Source organism: Salvia hispanica, chromosome 3 (assembly GCF_023119035.1).
Source record: "Salvia hispanica cultivar TCC Black 2014 chromosome 3, UniMelb_Shisp_WGS_1.0, whole genome shotgun sequence".
Taxonomy (NCBI): domain Eukaryota; kingdom Viridiplantae; phylum Streptophyta; class Magnoliopsida; order Lamiales; family Lamiaceae; genus Salvia; species Salvia hispanica.
In genome coordinates this window covers 43861067-43879650 of record NC_062967.1, presented here as the reverse complement: position 1 = coordinate 43879650, position 18584 = coordinate 43861067, and the positions used below count along the sequence as shown (strand labels likewise).

The 18584-nt window shown below is 38.7% G+C and overlaps 2 protein-coding genes across 2 annotated transcripts; one reads left to right on the top strand and one right to left on the bottom strand.

The window, feature by feature from the left end:
- Positions 1-7208: 7208 nt before the first annotated feature.
- On the top strand, positions 7209-11327 carry LOC125216715 (endoglucanase 12-like). The gene is made up of 5 exons (XM_048118477.1): positions 7209-7457; positions 8356-8666; positions 9594-10194; positions 10508-10680; positions 10781-11327. The coding sequence occupies exons 1-5, from the start codon at positions 7274-7276 to the stop codon at positions 11294-11296; spliced, it is 1785 nt and encodes a 594-aa protein (XP_047974434.1). The 5' UTR covers positions 7209-7273; the 3' UTR covers positions 11297-11327.
- A 595-nt stretch (positions 11328-11922) lies between these two features.
- On the bottom strand, positions 11923-13809 carry LOC125216740 (L-ascorbate oxidase homolog). Its single transcript, XM_048118507.1, has 2 exons — positions 12447-13809; positions 11923-12339 (listed from the first exon to the last, which is right to left on the bottom strand). Exons 1-2 carry the CDS (start codon positions 13802-13804, stop codon positions 12039-12041), a joined length of 1659 nt encoding a protein of 552 aa, XP_047974464.1. The 5' UTR covers positions 13805-13809; the 3' UTR covers positions 11923-12038.
- Between the last annotated feature and the right edge of the window lie 4775 nt (positions 13810-18584).

Sequence of the window (18584 nt, the reverse complement as noted above, 5' to 3'; positions counted from 1 at the left end):
TCTGGTAGATAGTCTCTGGCAAGGACTTAGGACTTCTGTGCTTTCTTTTCTCTGTGTAGCTTCCGTTGGTTCTTGTGCTCTGTGATCTTGTGATCTCAAGTTACTTGACCACCAAGCATCTTGCACTGCCCAAGTGACCCCCTGCGCCCTCCAGTAGTGAGTGATTGCGAGCTGGGATAGCCTTGGCCAGTCTTGCTCGTGACAGTCAAGGATTTGAGTTCCTTTCTGTTGTGTGAAAGCTCTTGGTCTGTTCTTATGTTGCTGGTGTATGTCTCTGTGCTTTCAGGTGTGTAAGGCTGTGTGTTTCTGTCTTGCTTCCTGTGTTCTTGCTAATTTTCTTGCTAAAATGGCTCAACCTGTTGATTTGGTTCCTTATAATGGTAAAAATGATTTTGCTATTTGGAAACAGAAAATGAAATGTGTTTTGATTCAACAAAAAGTGTTCAAAGTTGTTGATGGTACTTTACCTGAGGATACTGCTCAGGATAAAATTGATGAGATGAATGATCTGGCTAGGGCTACCATTGTGTTAAATCTATCTGATTCTGTGATTAGGAAAGTTGATCATGAGGAATCTGCTGCTGAAATGTGGAAATTACTTGATACTTTGTATACTGAAACCTCTATGTCTTCCAGAATGTATTTGCTTGAAAAATTGTTCAAGTTTAAGCTTGATCTTGCTAAAGATATTGATGACAATGTGGATAGGTTTCAGAAGTTAGTCCAAGACATTAAGAGGTCAGGTGATAAAACCATAGATGAATACACTAGCATAGCCCTGATGAATGCCATACCTGATTCCTATAGTGATGTTAAGGCTGCCATTAAGTATGGTAGAGATTCTGCTCCTCTAGACCTGATTATTAGCTCCCTGAAATCCAAAGAACTTGAGCTTAGGGAAAGGGCTGCTGATAAGAATGCTTACAATAAGGTGTTGAATGTTAGAGGAAGATCTAAATCTAGAGGGGGCAATGAGCCCAATCGTGGTTCTGGTAATTCCTCAAACTCTAGGAAAAAGTTTAGGTCTAGGTCTAGAAGCAAGAATCCTAAAACCTATAGGAAGTGTTTCAACTGTGGTGATGTTGGGCACTATAAGAAAGAGTGCACTAAACCTAAGAAGAATAAGTTTCCTAACAACAATCCCCAGGTTGAAACCCTTGTTAATGTTGCTACTTATGACAATGTCAATGATTCTATGTTCATGGTGCATGACCTGCAATTTGTGAATGCCTCTCCTGCATGTCCCTTTACCTCAAATGATTGGCTGTGTGATTCTGGATGTACTTATCATGTGAGTCCTTTTAAGGAAGTGTTTTCTGAGCTGAAACCTGTAACTAAGACTTTTGTGTCAATGGCTGATGACAAGAAGTATGAAATTCTTGGTATTGGCACTGTGTGTTTGAAGTTTGAAAATGGTTATGTGCTCAGCCTGAAGGATGTGAGATATGTTCCTGATCTGTGCTATAATTTGATGTCTTGTACTGCTCTTGAGAATGAGGGTATGGGGGGGAAGTGGGGAGAAGGCTGTATGAAGATTTGCAGAGGTTCTATGTGTCTTTTCAAAGCTAAGAAAAAATGTGGCTTGTATGTTTGTAATGTTGTGCCTCTTGCATGTGAAAAAGCTTATGCCAATGTAGTTAAAACTGACAGAACCATGTTGTGGCATAATAGGCTAGGTCATATGAGTGCAAAAGGTTTGAGTATCCTGAAAAAACATGCCATTCTTTCTGATAATGATGTTCAAAGTGAGTTGTCTTTCTGTGATTCTTGTGTACTGGGTAAACAGCATAGAGTTTCTTTTCCTAGTACCCCTGCTCCTGCTAATGTGAGTAAATGTATCTTGGAATATTTGCATATGGATGTCTGGGGTCCTGCTTCTGTATCTTCTCACTCTGGATGTGTTTACTTCTTGTCTGTGATTGATGATTTCTCAAGAAAAGTTTGGTGTTTTTTGATGAGACACAAGTCTGATGTTTTTGAAAAACTTAAAACTTGGAAAACCTTGATTGAGACTCAAACTGGTAAGAAGATTAAGGCTATTAGAACTGATAATGGCCTGGAGTTTTGTAATAATCAGATGGATGATTTATGTGATAGCTTTGGAATCAAAAGACATAGAACTGTGCCTTATACCCCATAGCAAAATGGGGTTGCTGAGAGAATGAACAGAACTTTGCTTGAAAAAGTGAGATGCATGCTTTCTAAGTCTGGATTGTCTAAAAAGTTTTGGGGTGAGGCTTTATTAACTGCTACTTATTTGGTAAATAGGTCTCCTTCTGTGCCTCTGATTGATCAGTGTCCTGAATATGTGTTCTATGGGAAGCCTCTTGACTTTTCTCACCTAAGGGTTTTTGGCTGTACTGCCTTTGTGCATAATAAGTCTGATAAACTTGAGCCTAGATCTAGAAAACGTGTTTTTCTAGGATATCCTGAGGGTGTCAAAGGGTATAGAGTCTGGCTAAGGAGTGAACCTGGGTTCAAGGTCATTATAAGTAGAGATGTAGTCTTCAATGAAGATGAATTCCCCTGCTTAAGATTGACAAGTAGCCCAGATCCTATAGATGTGGACAATGAACCCCTCAATGAGGTGGAGTCCACAGATACACTCACTGGAGTGGAGCATTCTATTGATGCTACAAGTGAGGTGGAGCAGCCATTTTGGAACACTTATCCAGTCTATACTTCTAATGAGACACCTGATGAAGGAAATCCAAATGTGTTGCATAATAATCCTGCCCAAAATGTTGGTGACAATGTGCCCAATTTGCATGATAGTCCAGTTAGAAACTCTCCTCTTGTTCCTGTCCAGAATGTGATAAATAGCCCTAGTGGCATTCAAAATGCTATTGATAATACTAACTTGCAGGATTATGTGTTATCCAGAGATAGAACTAGAAGAGTCAATGTCAGTAAACCTTCTAGATATGATGGCTTTGTTGGTTTAGTTGCTCTTATAAATTTGTCTTTCAATGTTTATGAATCTGATGGTGATGAGCCTCAAACCTACAAGCAAGCTACCAAATCTAAATTCTGGAGTCAGTGGCATAAAGCCATGATGGAGGAGATGCACTCTCTGAAAATTAATTTTACTTGGATTCTTATACCTTTGCCTCCTGGTGCATCTGTGGTTGATTGCAGGTGGCTTTATAAACTGAAAAATGAGGTGGAGGGCCTTAGGTACAAGGCCAGATTAGTGGCAAAAGGCTTTACCCAACAAGAGGGGGTAGATTACACAAAAATCTTTGCCCCTGTTGTTAAATTCACTACTGTCAGAATGATGTTGGCTTTGTGTGCTCATTTTAATTGGGAATTAAAGCAAATGGATGTTAAAACTGCTTTCTTACATGGTGATCTTGATAAGCCTATTTACATGAATCAGCCTGAGGGCTTTGTTGATCCCAAGTTTCCCAATCATGTGTGCTTGTTAAAAAATGCCTTATATGGTTTAAAACAGTCCCCCAGGCAGTGGAACATCAAGTTTAACACTTGTATGCAGAAGTTAGGATTTGTCAGAAGTACCTTTGATGCATGCTTATATGTTAAAAATCTTGATACTGTGTCTGTGTTCTTGCTTTTATATGTTGATGATATGCTTATAATGGGTCCTTGTTTGAAAACCATTAAGGGTGTGCAAGCTGCCTTGAGTGAGAATTTTGACATGAAGGATTTGGGTGATGCTCAGAAAATCTTAGGGATTAACATCTGTAGAGATAGAAAAACATCCACCCTTGTGTTGCATCAAGAACCTTATGTGTACAAAATTCTGAGAAAGTTTAATATGTTTGATGCTAAGCCTGCTTCTGTACCTTTAGCTGCTCATTTTATGTTGAGTAAAGACCTGTGCCCTAAGTCTCAATCTGAAATTGATGCTATGAAGAGAATTCCCTATGCTAATGCTATTGGATCTGTTATGTACTTGATCGTTAGCACTAGGCCTGATATTGCCTATGCTGTCATGTCTTAGTAAATACATGTCTAATCCAGGTCCTGTTCATTGGGAAGCTCTGAAATGGCTTCTTAGATACTTGAAGCAAACTGCTAAGTATGGTTTATATTATTCTAAATGTGATGATGGTGTCTTACTAACTGGTTTTGTGGATTCCAACTATGCTAATGATAGAGGTAAGAGGAAGTCAACAACCTCCTATGTATTTTCAGTGTGTAGGTCTTGCATAAGTTGGAAATCAGCTGCAGCACATTGTGGCCTTGTCCACCACTGAGTTAGAGTATATTGCCATCACTGAGGCAATGAAAGAAGCTGTATGGTTAAAGGGAGTACTTTCTGAACTCAAGTTTGTGAAATCCTCTCCTGTGTTGTTCTCTGATTCTCAATCTGCTATTCAGTTATGTAAAAACCCTGTTTTCCATGATAGAACAAAGCATATAGATGTAAGGTTTCATTACATTAGGGATATTGTAGAAAAAGGTGAAGTGTTTCTTCATAAAGTGCATACAGATAAAAACCCAGCTGACATGGGAACTAAGCCCTTACCATTAGAAAAACTTATTTTCTGCATTAAATTCTTGCACTATGATCTAGGATAGGTTGCATGTCCCGGGGATAAGACCTCAGCCACCTTATCAGCTGTGGTAAGGGTGATAGGTGGCTAGAGGCATGAATCCCTTTAGACTAATGGGTGTCAGCCCCTCTGGTGTCTAAAGGCAACCTGGTGGTTCCAAAATGCTTGTGGACTTTTTTGTCCTCTGGTACTGAGGGAACTGCCTTGTAGGCTGTGATGATCATGACCTTAGCCTATAATCAGATTGGTTTCCCAGAATAAAGTCCAAGGTGGAGTATGTTGAATATTGATGGACTTTTTGCTGGGCTGGTTATTTTATTTTGGCCCAGATGTTATAAGTGTTGGGCTAAGCCCAAATGTCTTACCTCTTGCTCCAGATGCTGCCACATGGTCTCTCACCCGGATCCTGTCTCTGAGCCGTTGGATTGTGAGTGTGTTTGTTATGTGAGTGAAGAGTCTCTTGAGACTCTTATTCGCTTGACATCTCTCTTTCTCTCATCTCTCTCTCTAGGCCGAAAATATCTCTCTCTCTGATTTCCCTCTCTTCTCCGATGGATCTTCCACTGTTCTTGGGTAATCTCTCACGGTTTCTTTAGTGAGTGGACCTGTGTGGGTGGTGGTGAAGGCAACTGCTTTGGTTGCTGAGTGTTGTGAGAAACTAGGGTTTGGTGTGTGAGATTTCCTGAGTGAGTTTGTGATCGGTGCTTCCAGATCCGGTGTGGTTGAGTTGTGTGGTGTTGTTACCTGCGGTGAGAGGTTGATCTCTTGTCAGTTTCAACGGTGCTCCCTTGGATTGGTTTCTGGGTAAATAGATCTGGTTATTGGCGGGTTTCTGAGCCATCTTTTGATCTATTCAGTTTCTCTCTTGTTTCTTGTGATTAACGGATTGTGCATGTTTCTTTTGATCCGAGAGGATCTTGCTTGTTATCATAATCCGTTTACTCAGTGTGCAGGCTTCTTAGGAGGACTTTGTTGATACTTCAAGAACCCTAGCTTAGCATATTAACTACGGTTGTAATAGGTAATTGATCTTTGGTTGTAATCTTGATTAATTCAACAAAATCAGTCGCGTGGTTAGAGTTTGACTGAGCTCTCCTAATGAAGAACAAAGAGGTCTTGGTAAATAGTGAATCCGCGCCTAATCTGATCCCTACAGGAACGAAAAAACTAAGAAATTTAATCTAAGGGGTGTGGTCGAGTGGTATGGAACTCGTCCATCCTTAACCAAAAGGCAAGAGGATCGATCACTTCTCGTATGGAGTAGCCTTAAATCCTTGAGTCAGTTGTCGCACCCATCGAGGTGCATACAAATCAGTGCGAGGAATAGTATTTGGGCCGGCCGGTAGATACCCCGATTAAATTACCCAAAAAAAAAAAAGAAAAAAAAAAGAAATTGAATTTTATATAAAGATTTTACTAGATTATTTTAACTAAGTCTTAGATCTTGATTATTTCTTGAGTTTATGAGATGTTATTTCTTTATGGTTAAAAACTTGAATGGCCACTACTTTGAACTCCAACTTTCAACATTAATTTGATTCGTATGATTGAGTTTAACTTACTGTTCCATCTTTCAACATTTAGAAATTAGAATTCCATATTTCAACATTTAGATTTTCGGCTTTCATTTAGATTTGCTGCCAATGAATTTAGGATAAAAATGATTGCTGAATTTAGGTACTCTAGAATAGGGCTGGGGAAAAATATCGAAAAAATGATATATCGCTCGTATCGTATTGAAAAATATCGAAAAATTATCGAATTTTCGATATATCGTAATTTTTGATACGATGCGATATCGTATCGTAAGTTTTCGATACGATAACGATATGAAATTTTTTTATATCGAAAGTTCGATATATCGAAACTTTCGATACGATAACGATATGAAATTCTTTCATATCGATATTTTCGATACGATACACGATACAACGTTTTCGATACGATATATCGTATCGACCCACCCCTACTCTAGAAGGGAAGATAGAGCATAGGTGTTAATTTTTTCTCCAAGTTCAGTTTTTGATAGCATATTAGATATTTTTACAGAATAACTAGCATAGCAGTTTGATAGCATAAAGCGGCAATGATATTATATTATAAAATTAAATATTTTAATATTATTATATATTGAAATTTTAAATTTCAATGCTCGTTTATTTAAATTGCTAGCTCCGAGCTGGTTCCGCCTATAACTAAATCTCTCTAGCACTGTCAATGTAATTCAACTTGCATAAACTCTTGTAGTTTCATTAATATTTTTCATGGCCTTCAAAAGGATAGTTGCACGTCTATGGTGTTCTCTTTGTAATTTTAATTAATAGCAACATGACACATAAAATACTACAGCAAATTAAAGTCAATACTCTTGAAGGCCATTAATTTCCATTGGTGTGATTTTTAAACCATTTCTTTACCACCTCAATTCTATTAAACTAAATGTCATAGTAGTATTTAGTAATAGGAGTATACAACTCATTCCTAAAAAAGCCAATTTTAAATATTATAGAGCATCTTTACAGAATTTACCATGTTGCAGTGCACATGCATCATTCAAAGTAGAGAGATTAAAAGTTAAAAATTACACATCCAAGTCAACTTGTTTTTCTATTCCCCCCAATCTCTATATATACAATAATAAAATACAAGTGATTACTAGCTAGAGAGAGATTAGAACTGGTGTCCAATTTAGCCACTGATATTTTAAGGTAACTTTGAGTTTGCGTTTCTTTTCGTGATCTCAAAGTACAAATATGAGGCAACAAAATAAATATTTATGCATGTTGAAATGGGCATTTTTGTCCATTTTAATCGTGATTGGGCTTCCGATAACCGAAGCTAACTCCGAACCTAAAGACAAGCCGTCGCCTCATCCATTGCCGGATAACTACGCAGCTGCGCTCCACAAGGCTCTTCTCTTCTTCGATGCTCAAAAGTGTACGTTTCCTCTCTACTATATTAATCTCTTAATTATTTCTTTATTTATTAATTTTTATTACTAGTAATTGTCGATATTCAACATAGGACTCAATCTGATACGAAATCCCTCCATCCACCATTTAAATAGCCCTTTTAACTGAACACAGATTTTAAGAAATTGTTTAATTTTATGAAGAAAAATGTAAAGAGAAAAAAGTGAGTGATATGTGGAACTCATTTTTAATATTAGTTTTATAATGAATTATAAGTGTAAAAAGTTAATAGAATATGAGGTCTGCATACTCAAAATGAAATAAAATAAATAATTTTATAAATGGTAGAAAACCAAAACAGGCAAAATGACTTTTGAAATGGCGAAGCAATATATAAAATTATTTTAATTGGATCTGATTAGCTATAGCTTTATCATTTATAGGAGATCAGCGTAGCTTTATTATTTTATTTGACTGGAGAGAGAGTTTAAGAAATTATTTAGTTTTGTGATGACGAGTAATAAAAAGAGTGAATGGCATTTGCTCATTTTTAATATTGATTTTATAATGGACTGTGAATGTAAAAAATTAATGAATTATGAGGTCTGCTTACTAAAAATAGTATAAAATAAATAATTATATAAATTGTGAAAAATAAAAAATGACAAAATAACTCTTTAATTAATGGTGGATAGAGTGAGGAAGTTGTGTGTAAAATCATTTTATTTGGATCTGATTAGCTATAGCTTTATCATTTCTATGAGACTCGGCATAGCTATAAGTTTTTTTACATATGCTTTTCGTATTTGAGTTTTAGCACTATGCTACCTAAATTGCTTCGAAACACTATATATTTGATGCATGAATAAAGTTATATACCTCGTACATATTTTCCATTTGACATCTTTAATTTGTTTGTGCAGCCGGTAAATTGGGCAAAGAGAACCGTATCCCATGGAGAGGGAATTCCGGGTTACGAGACGGGTCGGGTTTAACAGACGTTATAGTTGAAGGAGGGTTGGTGGGAGGATACTATGACGCCGGAGATAATGCCAAATTTCATTTTCCCATGGCATTTTCCGTCACGATGTTAAGTTGGAGCGTTATTGAATATGAGCACAAATATCGTGCAAATGGAGAATATAATCATGTTAGAGACCTCATCAAATGGGGCGCTGACTATTTGCTTCTAACTTTCAACTCCTCCCCTAAAATAAACCAAATTTATACACAGGTATGCCCCTATTTCACTATAATTTGAAGTCAATGAATAGATAACAATACCAATATACATGTTGTCCATGACAACATATGTGTATGCATAATAATCCCTTTATCCTTATATATGTGCTCCAGTTTTTCATTTTGTTCCATCTCTTATTAGTTGTCTCATTTCAATTTACTACTTTATATAGTTGACCCTGCATTCCACTAACTTGTTTTACACACATTTTATTTTATTATAATACTAGAGTAATATACTCCTTTCGGTCCCCATTAAATGCCTCATATTTGACAAGTGCAAAATTGTTAAGACATTGGTTTTGTAAAAGAGGTAGAAAAAGTTAGTGGAATCTAAATCATACTTTTATATATTAATTTTATAATAAAATGTAAGTGAGAATGTGTTAGTTAAATGTAGGTCTATTATCAAAAAAGATAAAAGTGAAATGAGACTTTTATTGGGGTCCAACCAAATAAAAGTATACTCCCTCCGTCCCACAAGAATATACACTCTTTCCTTTTTAGTCCGTCCCACAAGAATATGCACTTTCTAATTTCAAAACTTTTTTCTCTCTAATGTGGTGGGACCCATCATCCACTAACAATACTTTATTTACTTTTTTTCTCTACCCCTTTCTTACTTTACCAATTTTGCATTAAAACTCATGCCGGACTCAAGTGCTTATTCTTTGGGGATGGAGGGAGTACCATGAAACATTTAATTGGGACCGGAGGGAGTATAATAGTAGGATCGATTATCCACTTACTTTTTCAACTCAATTTCTTTTACATTTTTTAAAAATTTGTGTCGGATCAAAGTGAAAACACGTCGGGGACAGAGGGAGTATGTAAACTATGACCATATATTTAAACTCAAGGTACATATAACAGGCCTATTCTCACGGGCCATTATAAATCCTGACCCAAACTCGAGCAGGTTGGCGGATCTCGACCCGGCTCCACAAACCCTGATGACAACTTCTGCTGGCAACGTCCCGAAGACATGGAATACCCCCGCCCGGTCCAAACCACGACCTCCGGGCCTGACCTTGCGGGCGAGATGGCGGCCGCCCTAGCAGCCACCTCCATTGTTTTCCGCGACAACCACGTCTACTCAAAGAAGCTGGCCGAGGAGGCCAAGAACGTCTTCACCTTTGCCCGCGACCCGGCCCGAAGGGCCCATTACTCGACAAGTAACCCTTTCATCGAGCCGTACTACAACTCAACCGGATACTACGATGAATACATTTGGGGCGCTGTGTGGCTTTTCTATGCCACCGACAACTCTTCGTACTTGTCCCTGGCTACTAATCCCGGATTGGCGAGGAATTCCGGGGCCTTTAACATGACTCCTGATTTGAGAGTTTTTAGCTGGGATAATAAGCTGCCGGGGGCAATGCTACTTCTGACAAGAGTCGGGCTTTTCTTGAAACCGGGATATCCATACGTGGATATGTTGAATTATATGCATCATAATATTACCGGGCTTACTATGTGTTCTTACCTTCGGAGCAACAAAGTTTTCAATTGGACTCAAGGTATGACTACATACTATTTTAATCTTATATTTTTGCTGTAAATTAATTTCATCATGGCTAGCTAAATAACATAAAAATCTATGATCTAACTATGTCGTTTAGTAATAGTATGTAGGTTGACCATTTTGAGCTATGGAGACATTTAAGGCGCTCACCTCTTGCACTAATTTAAAGCAATTGTATACTACTATAAAATAACAAGAAATTTGTGTATTTAGAGGCATAATTTATAATTTGTGTGCAAAATCAGTAGCTAGGCTTAATTTGCCTATCTAATTGATAAACTTTGGTTGCTTTGTTGTAAAATTTATAGGAGGAATGATTGAATTGAACCGTGGGAAGCCACAAAATTTGCAATATGTAGCAAATGCAGCATTTTTGGCATCTGTTTATGCTGATTACCTCAATGCTACGGGACTTACTGGATGGTTTTGTGGCTCAACCTTTTTGTCACTAAATGTTCTAAAAGATTTCGCAACTTTACAGGTACCATATTCTCTATTTTATTGTGTTTCTAATTTTATTTTAAAATAAAAAAAATTATACATGATTGGTAACAACTAATAATTGTGTATGTTTCGTTAAGATGAATTATATACTAGGCGCCAACCCTTCAAATATGAGCTACATTGTTGGATACGGTACCAAATTTCCAAGGCATGTCCACCACCGCGGTGCCTCCATCCCCATAGACAAAACCCGCTACTCTTGCAGCGGCGGGTGGCGGTGGCGTGACGCCAGCACACCCAATCCCAACATCGTCACCGGTGCCATGGTTGCTGGCCCTTATCCCTCCGACGAATTCAAAGATGTCCGCACTAACTACACCTACACCGAGCCCACGCTTGCCGGAAACGCTGGGTTCGTGGCTGCGCTTGTCTCCCTCACCATGAGTGAGGGTCGCGTGGGGTCGGCTGACCCCACAGCCGTCCCCGGAGAACCTTCGGAAGACTCCTCCCAACAGCCCCCGACCCCACGGCAACCGGACCCCATGATTCATCCTCAGACCTCAAGCAGCGCAGCTTTTCCGTTGACCTCCATTGTTATTTCTTTTCCCTTCTTTTTATGTATTCGGCTTAGGTTTGGGCTTTTTATTATTTAAAAAATACAATCAATACTTTTCTTTTTAATAATTTTATCTTTATATAAGAGTTTAAACTTTATTTATAAATAAGAATTCTCGGTTTCTAGTTTATTGATCATGTTTTATTATTTTTTTTATTTTTAGTTTGTTGTAGTTTATTAATTATATTTTATTTTTATTTGAAACTAGTTAGTAACTAATAAAATTTTTATCTAATTTTAATAAATATAATAATTATCTTTATTTTTGTTCATTAATTTTAATTGCTTTTCGTTTTAGATTAATGGATACATTTCTTTTATAAAGATCTTTCGTTTTCATCCGTTCTTCTAGTACTAACGATGAACACGAACAACGACTAAAAGATATATTCGTAACTATTTCTAATGCAATAACTTTAAGTTTGCTTCAAAATATGAGTAATCGTATAAGTCAATTATCGTGCTTAATATAAAATAGAGATATTTCATTTATAATTAATTTTTATTACAAAAAAGTGTGTTGCATAGAAATGTTTTTAATAGTAGGAGTACTAGTTTTAAAATGTAGCATTAAGCATATCAGTATTAAACAATTTTCGTATGCATATATCTATTTAACTGAAAGAAATAAGTTTCTATCAACATTTTTTTGATACGTTGGCCAATACCTCTATCTTTATTCTATATATATCCAAAACCTGAATACAGTATAGGTCTGTCTACATACAAATCATATCATATCACCACATGCTCTCCATGCATTAAAGAAAAAAAAATGATCAAATGGTATACAATTTAGTCCTTGGCATGTCCTTAACGATTCCACAGAGAAGCTGATCGTCGGGGAGATTGTACTCGTCGCGGAGCGAGAGCTCCGGCGAGAGCACGCTGAAGTATAGCTGCTGGCCTAAATAAGCCCTCTCCGTCGAGCCCGCCCTCAAATTCCACATCCCTGCGTTGTCCATGGTCAGCATGACCGCCGCCCAGCATCCCGGGTACACTTGGATGGTGTTCCTGCTCACCGCGTCCAGAAGATTGTAGTTGCTCCTCTTCGCCGGTGTCCATGTACCCGGCTCTATCCTGTTCCATGTTCATGTCATCCATTATACTTATATAAATTAAGCAGACACAGCGCTGCTTAATTATTTTCCTTTTTATTTTATTTTTTCAAATTAAAGAAAACTTACGCGACGGAGAAGAACGAATAGCCGGCTAAATGCCACGTCTGCACGCTCTTCTCCTGATTCTCAAAAATAATCTCAATAAAATCGCGAAACGTCGCATTCACAACGTCCGGCGCCATGGTCATCGTCTCGCCGACCTCGCCAGGATCGTCCTTGATCAGATTGTACTTAAACACCTTATCCGCCACTCCGAAGTACTCCGCCAGCTTCAGCGGCGTCTCGGGATTCACATGCGACACCCCGTTGATCGCGTACCTCAGCTTCCCGTCCACAGCCCCCGCGGAGTTCACGATCTTAATCGTCCTCGTGATGTTGATCTTCCCGTAGTGGTACGAGCCCTGCGGATTCGGCCGCGCCGCGCTCGCCGTCAGATTCCACCGCTGCGACCGGAACTGGTTCAGCGACCACGCCCACCCCACCGGCGCCGCCGGAATCTCCGCCGGCGCCGGAGATTTCCCGCCGGAGTACCGCAACAGCGCCCTCGACGACACCGCCTCCTTGGTGAACCGCGTCGACGCGACCAGGTAGTAGTCCCCCGGCTCCTGATCGGCGGTGATCAAAACGGCGTAGCATTGGCCGAGATGAACGTCCAACGAATCGTACATGTTCTGCACCGTGTGAGATCCTTCAACCTCCACCAATTTCATGGAATGCTTCTGGAATCGGACATTGATTGAATTCTTCATCCCGACGTTGCAGAATCTGTATCGATAGGTCTTGCCAGGGAGCATTGTGAACATCGGCTCCTCCTTAGGGTTAGGGTTTGGTTCAATTTTCCCGCCTTTTCCGTTGATGAGGACGCCCTCGGGGCGGCCGAGGCTGCGGCCGGATTCGAGGAGCTTGGTGAGGTCGGGGAGGGGCTTGGTGTACCAGTCGCCCACGAGGACGGTGTGCTCGGCCTCGGGGAAGGCGTAGGGGACGGGGATGAGCTCGCGGCTGTGGACGGTGATGGGGCCGTAGCCGCCGGCGGCGCGGTGGAGGGAGGTGGAAGGGTAGTAGTAGTAGCTGCCGATCTGGTCCTTGACTTGGAATTTGTAGGTGACGTTGGTGCCGGGAGGGATGGGGCAGTTGGTGCCGGGCAAGCCCTCCTGCCACGAGTTTTTACGCTGCTGGATGCCGTTCCAGGTGAAGAGGAGGGGCTCGTCGAGGTGGTTGAAGACGTTGACGACGATGTTGTTGTTGGAGGTGCCGTTGAGGCGGGGGCCGGGGAACAGGTCGTTGATGGTGATGATCTTTTGAGGGGTGCCTAAGGGGGAGAGGGTGGCGTATTTCACGTCCCATGTGTGGAAGTGGTAGGGGTCCTCGGCCCGGGCCGTGCCGAGGAGGAGGGCGAAGAGGAGGAGAGAAAAGAGGGGTGCCATGGTGGTGGTCGTCAGTTTTTGGAGGAGAGAGAGAGGAGGTGGAGGTGGATTTATATTGGAGGGGGAGGAGGAATTCATGCTACCTTGTATGTGGTTTGCCTTGAGTTTAGATTTTCTTTGGGTTTCAACATGTTTCAACAAATAATAATAGATGGGGAGAGAGAGTTTCTTGCCTTGTGTTAGTTTGGTTTCAACAAATATAAGAGTAGGACGTGGAGGTATGAGAAGTCATGCTAGAGAAAATAATATGACTAGTTAAAGCAATGTTTGATTTAATTTAGACATGAATTGATTGTATAATAGAACTTGATAGGGGACGGAATGAGTATATAAATTTCAATCACAGATTACAATATAAATTCTTTTCAAAATGATGTTAGTAATATACAATCGGGAAATAATTCAATTTGGAGGTTCATACGATCGACAGAATTTCTTATTTTTGCACAAAAATACATCACACGAAATAATTTAATTCGCACCAAAGTGTGAATTTCTGAATTTCACATAAACTTGCACTATCACGCACAAGAAATCGCTTTGATTCTTGCATGCAATTGCTAAAACTTTAACTCCCTCCGTCCGCCATTTATAGTCTCATTTAGGTATGGGGAAACGATTCTTGGTTAATAAAATCAAACCTTATTTTTCGGTTCTCGGTTAACTAAGGACCGAACCTTATTTTTTCGATTATGATAAAATAAGGTTAGGGTTCAGTTTCGGTTAGAAGGTTTAAGCAAATCTCGGTTCTCAGTTCTAACCGAGAACCGAGAGGTTAGAATCGAATAATCGATATTTTTTTATATTTAATTTTTAATTTTTTATATATTAATTTTAGTTTTATTATTTCAGATTTGAAAAGTAAAAAAAAAAATAAATGAAAAAAGTAAAAACCCTACCTACCCAGAGAAGTAGAATTGTCGTCACCCGCTTAGGCAATTAGCATATTTGCCAATATGAATATTTTATTATCTAAATTTTATAGTGTATGTTTTTGATGATATTAAGTTTTAATATCAGTATTCTACCAATATGAGTATATATTTGTATGATTAATGTAAAACTAAAATAATTTAAACACACGAAACAACGTTTTTCCAAAAGTCAAAATTAAAAAAAGGTTCTTATCTTAGAACATCCCCAACTCTGGTCTAGATTCAGGCCTCTAGTCCCTTCCACGTCATCATTCTCTTAAATTTCAGGCCCATGCCACAAATCCTATAACCCTGCAGTCCCTATCCAAGCCCCAACTATTCAATTGCACTATTAACAACTCCAACCTATTTTTTACTTGTAAAAATTGAAAATGTTGAACAATTAATACATGAAATTCATTTTTAATTCAAAAATTTTATAAACAACAAATTAAAATAAATTGATCAAAATAAGAAAATTAAAATGAAAGCGCCACTTCCAAATTTCCAACATAAAATTACTCTCTCTGTCCCACATAATTTGGGATACTTTGACCCGGCACGGATTTTAAGAAATCTAATGGAAAGTGAGTTGAAAAAGTTGATGGTATGTGAGTCCTACTTTTAAAGTATTAATTTTATAATAAAATGTGAGTATGAATGAATAAGTGGAATATGAGGCCCACTGCCAAAAATGGTAAAAGTGAAGTGTGTTAAATTATATGGGACAGAGGGAGTATAAATTATATAAACTAAAAAAAAATCAAAATGAGAAAATCAAAATAGTCTCCACTTCCCTGTTCCCAACATAACTATGCACGTCTCTTTACCTCCCCATCTTCTTCCTCTTCCTCTTCCTCTTCCAGTCTTCCTCCTCTTCATTTCTTCTTCCATTCTTCTTCTAGATCTAAATTCCAAATGCAAAAAAAATCAGAAATTGAGGCCCGGGTCCGGCCCGTGCACCCGTAACGACGGGAAGATCCGCAACCGGACGCGGCCCCAGCACCAACAACGTCGGGACGTGACTCAACCGGGCGTGGCCCTGGGCCTCTCCTCTGTCCCTAGGCGCGGCTCAAGCCCCGTCTCCCTCCCCTCCAACGCGCCAGGCTGCGGGCCTGGATCCAGGAGCGGTCCGACTCGCAACGTTGTTGATGCTCTTAGGAACTTATATTGTAGATCACCCCAACTAGAAGAAACTGTTTGAAGTCTTTGTTACGATAACTGTTTTCTAGTCTACCAAACTTTAGCCAGAAAGTAAATCCCAATTTGTACTTCCTTCGTCCCGCTTAAGATGACATGTTTTCCATTTTAGTTTGTCCCAACTAAAATGACACATTTCCTTTTTTGGAATCATTCTCTCTCCAATTAATACTCCCAACAACTTTTTCTCGCTCATATTAAAATATTCATCTTTCTTTCTCTTTCTATTTTAATACTTATATCCACTTTTTTTCTCTCCAATTAAACACTTTAACCAATAACTCATAAAATCCTATACCGACCTAAAAATATGTCATCTTAGCCGGGACAGAGGTAATATTTAGTTTTCTTTAAAAAATTAAAAAAAAAATTAAGTCAATTAGATTAAAAATGGTACAATGTGTTTTCCAAAGGATTAATTAGAAAAAATACACTTTTTGCAGGCGCTTGCAGATCCGTTTTTTGTATTCGTTATTTTTTCAGAACCATACTTCTAAGACGTACTTTTCTGTGAGTTATCTTCCTTGGGACGGATGGAGTAATAAAATGTGAGTGAGAATGAGTTAGTGAAATATGAAGTCCATTACTAAAAACAGTAGAACGTTAAATGTGATAAATTTTGTGGGACGGATGGAAATAGAAAATGTGACAAATTTTCTGGGACGGAGGGAGAAATACACATGCACTAAAAGTGTGATAAATACACACTTTTAGAGCATTCACAATGGTGCGGATGTCCCGGCGGACATTCCAAAAACACCTTCTGCCATATCATAAGGACCTCCCACTGCACTGCCACGTCATAAGGACATCCCACTACACAATGGCGGACATCCCGACGGATTTCCACAATAATAAAAATTCACAAATTCATCAAATTAAACAATTTACGGAATTAAAATTTCGACACAAATACGGGGAAAATGCAATGATTTTATTTTATTTTAAAAAGCATACATATTTAAATTAAAAAAAAAATACATAGTTACAAAAGAAAAACCATCCCGTAGCTAAAAACGATTCAAACAATTTACATGTTATGCCTTAAATCTCTATAATTTGCCGCTAGCCAAACGAGCGTTAGAGTTTTTAAAAAATCGTATATATAGAGTTTGCAACTAGCCGTAAATATAGAGTTTAAAAAAAATAAATTTAAAAATCGGGACGTCCGTTGGTCCGACGCAATGACGGACGTCGCGCGGATATCACGACGGACGTACCGGGAACGCCGCGGATATCAGACGTCCTCATCCGGCACGCCGGTCGGACGTCCGCTAGGATAATAAAACTGGACAAAAAGGACGACACTGGCGTCTACTGATTTAATGTTAATACTAGTTGTTCAGTCTCCATGATTTGCACCCAGATATAGGTTTCATGAGATGCACATTCCATAAATGCTGCTAGTGTTTGTCAAATAAGCCCTCGTCGATTCTCTGAAATTCCACAATCTACCCCTTCCATGCGCATAGAAGAAAGCTTGAAAAGTGGAAGCTTGAATGAACACACTCTACCCTTCTAGAGTGGGTGTTGGAAGAATCTGTTGCCGTTGTACAATCTACACCCTTCTCCACCAAGTCTGACGAGGCGAGGGCGCGAGGCAGAGCGGTAGGCATGGCGGCTGGTGGGCTTGCCGGCATGGTGGCAATGCATCGGTCAATTCCGTCAATTGAGAGAGGCAGACGGAGATACAGAGTGATTTGGGAGAGAGGGAGAGAGAGAGTGAGGGAGACATATGGAGGTGAGAGAGAGGAGGGGGAAGAAGGACATAAAGGGAATTTGCCTCTAATTCTTGGTGCATCTTTCAATGTAGAAATGCTATATCACCTCCTTGGACCGAATCACCGAATCCAATTAGTTTAGAACAGATACTTTACCCGCTTGATGCTTTCTTAGATGGTAGTTAGTGTCAGTCGACTTAATTACATGTTGTGAACATATAGAGTATAGACCGATTTACATGCCTATTAGTTTCAATACTTAGGCCTAGTTAAATAATTATACTCGACTCTACTATTTACATGCTTGCTTAGTTTAATAACACAAGAATATTTTAATTAAAATAACAAGTGTAATTCACTTTCCATGATAATATAGTTAAATAATCGACAGTAATTTACTTTCAAAACATTGAATCCATCAATATTAGTTCACATAAGGATACTGCCAATATCATTCTAAAGAAATTTTCTCCATCAATATTAGTTCACATAAGGATACTGACAATATCATTCTAAAGAAAGGGAAAATTATCAATACAAAAATCATCACAATACAAAGTCCAAACCATATCCTGATCTAGAGATTTGTCAATCTAATGGTCAATAATACACCAAAAACATAAATGGTCATTATTAAGCAGTTTTAGGTCATATTATAAAATTCGGGTTTGAGGTCATGTTAAGATTATTTTAGATCATTCTTATTATAATGACCTCAAAATGAACTAACAATGACCTAAACATGAACTCCATATGTTTGGTTCTGTGTTTTTGTATTAAGAGTGAGTTTTGCAATAGATCAAAACCCAAAAGTAATTGAATATTGTTGGTTCTTTAATCTTCTATAGCTTTCATGCCTTGCTTGATCTTCCCATAAAGTGAGAGCAGAGATGATGGATGGAATATGGATCATTTCCTTGATGTGGAATTGGTCTATTTCAACTT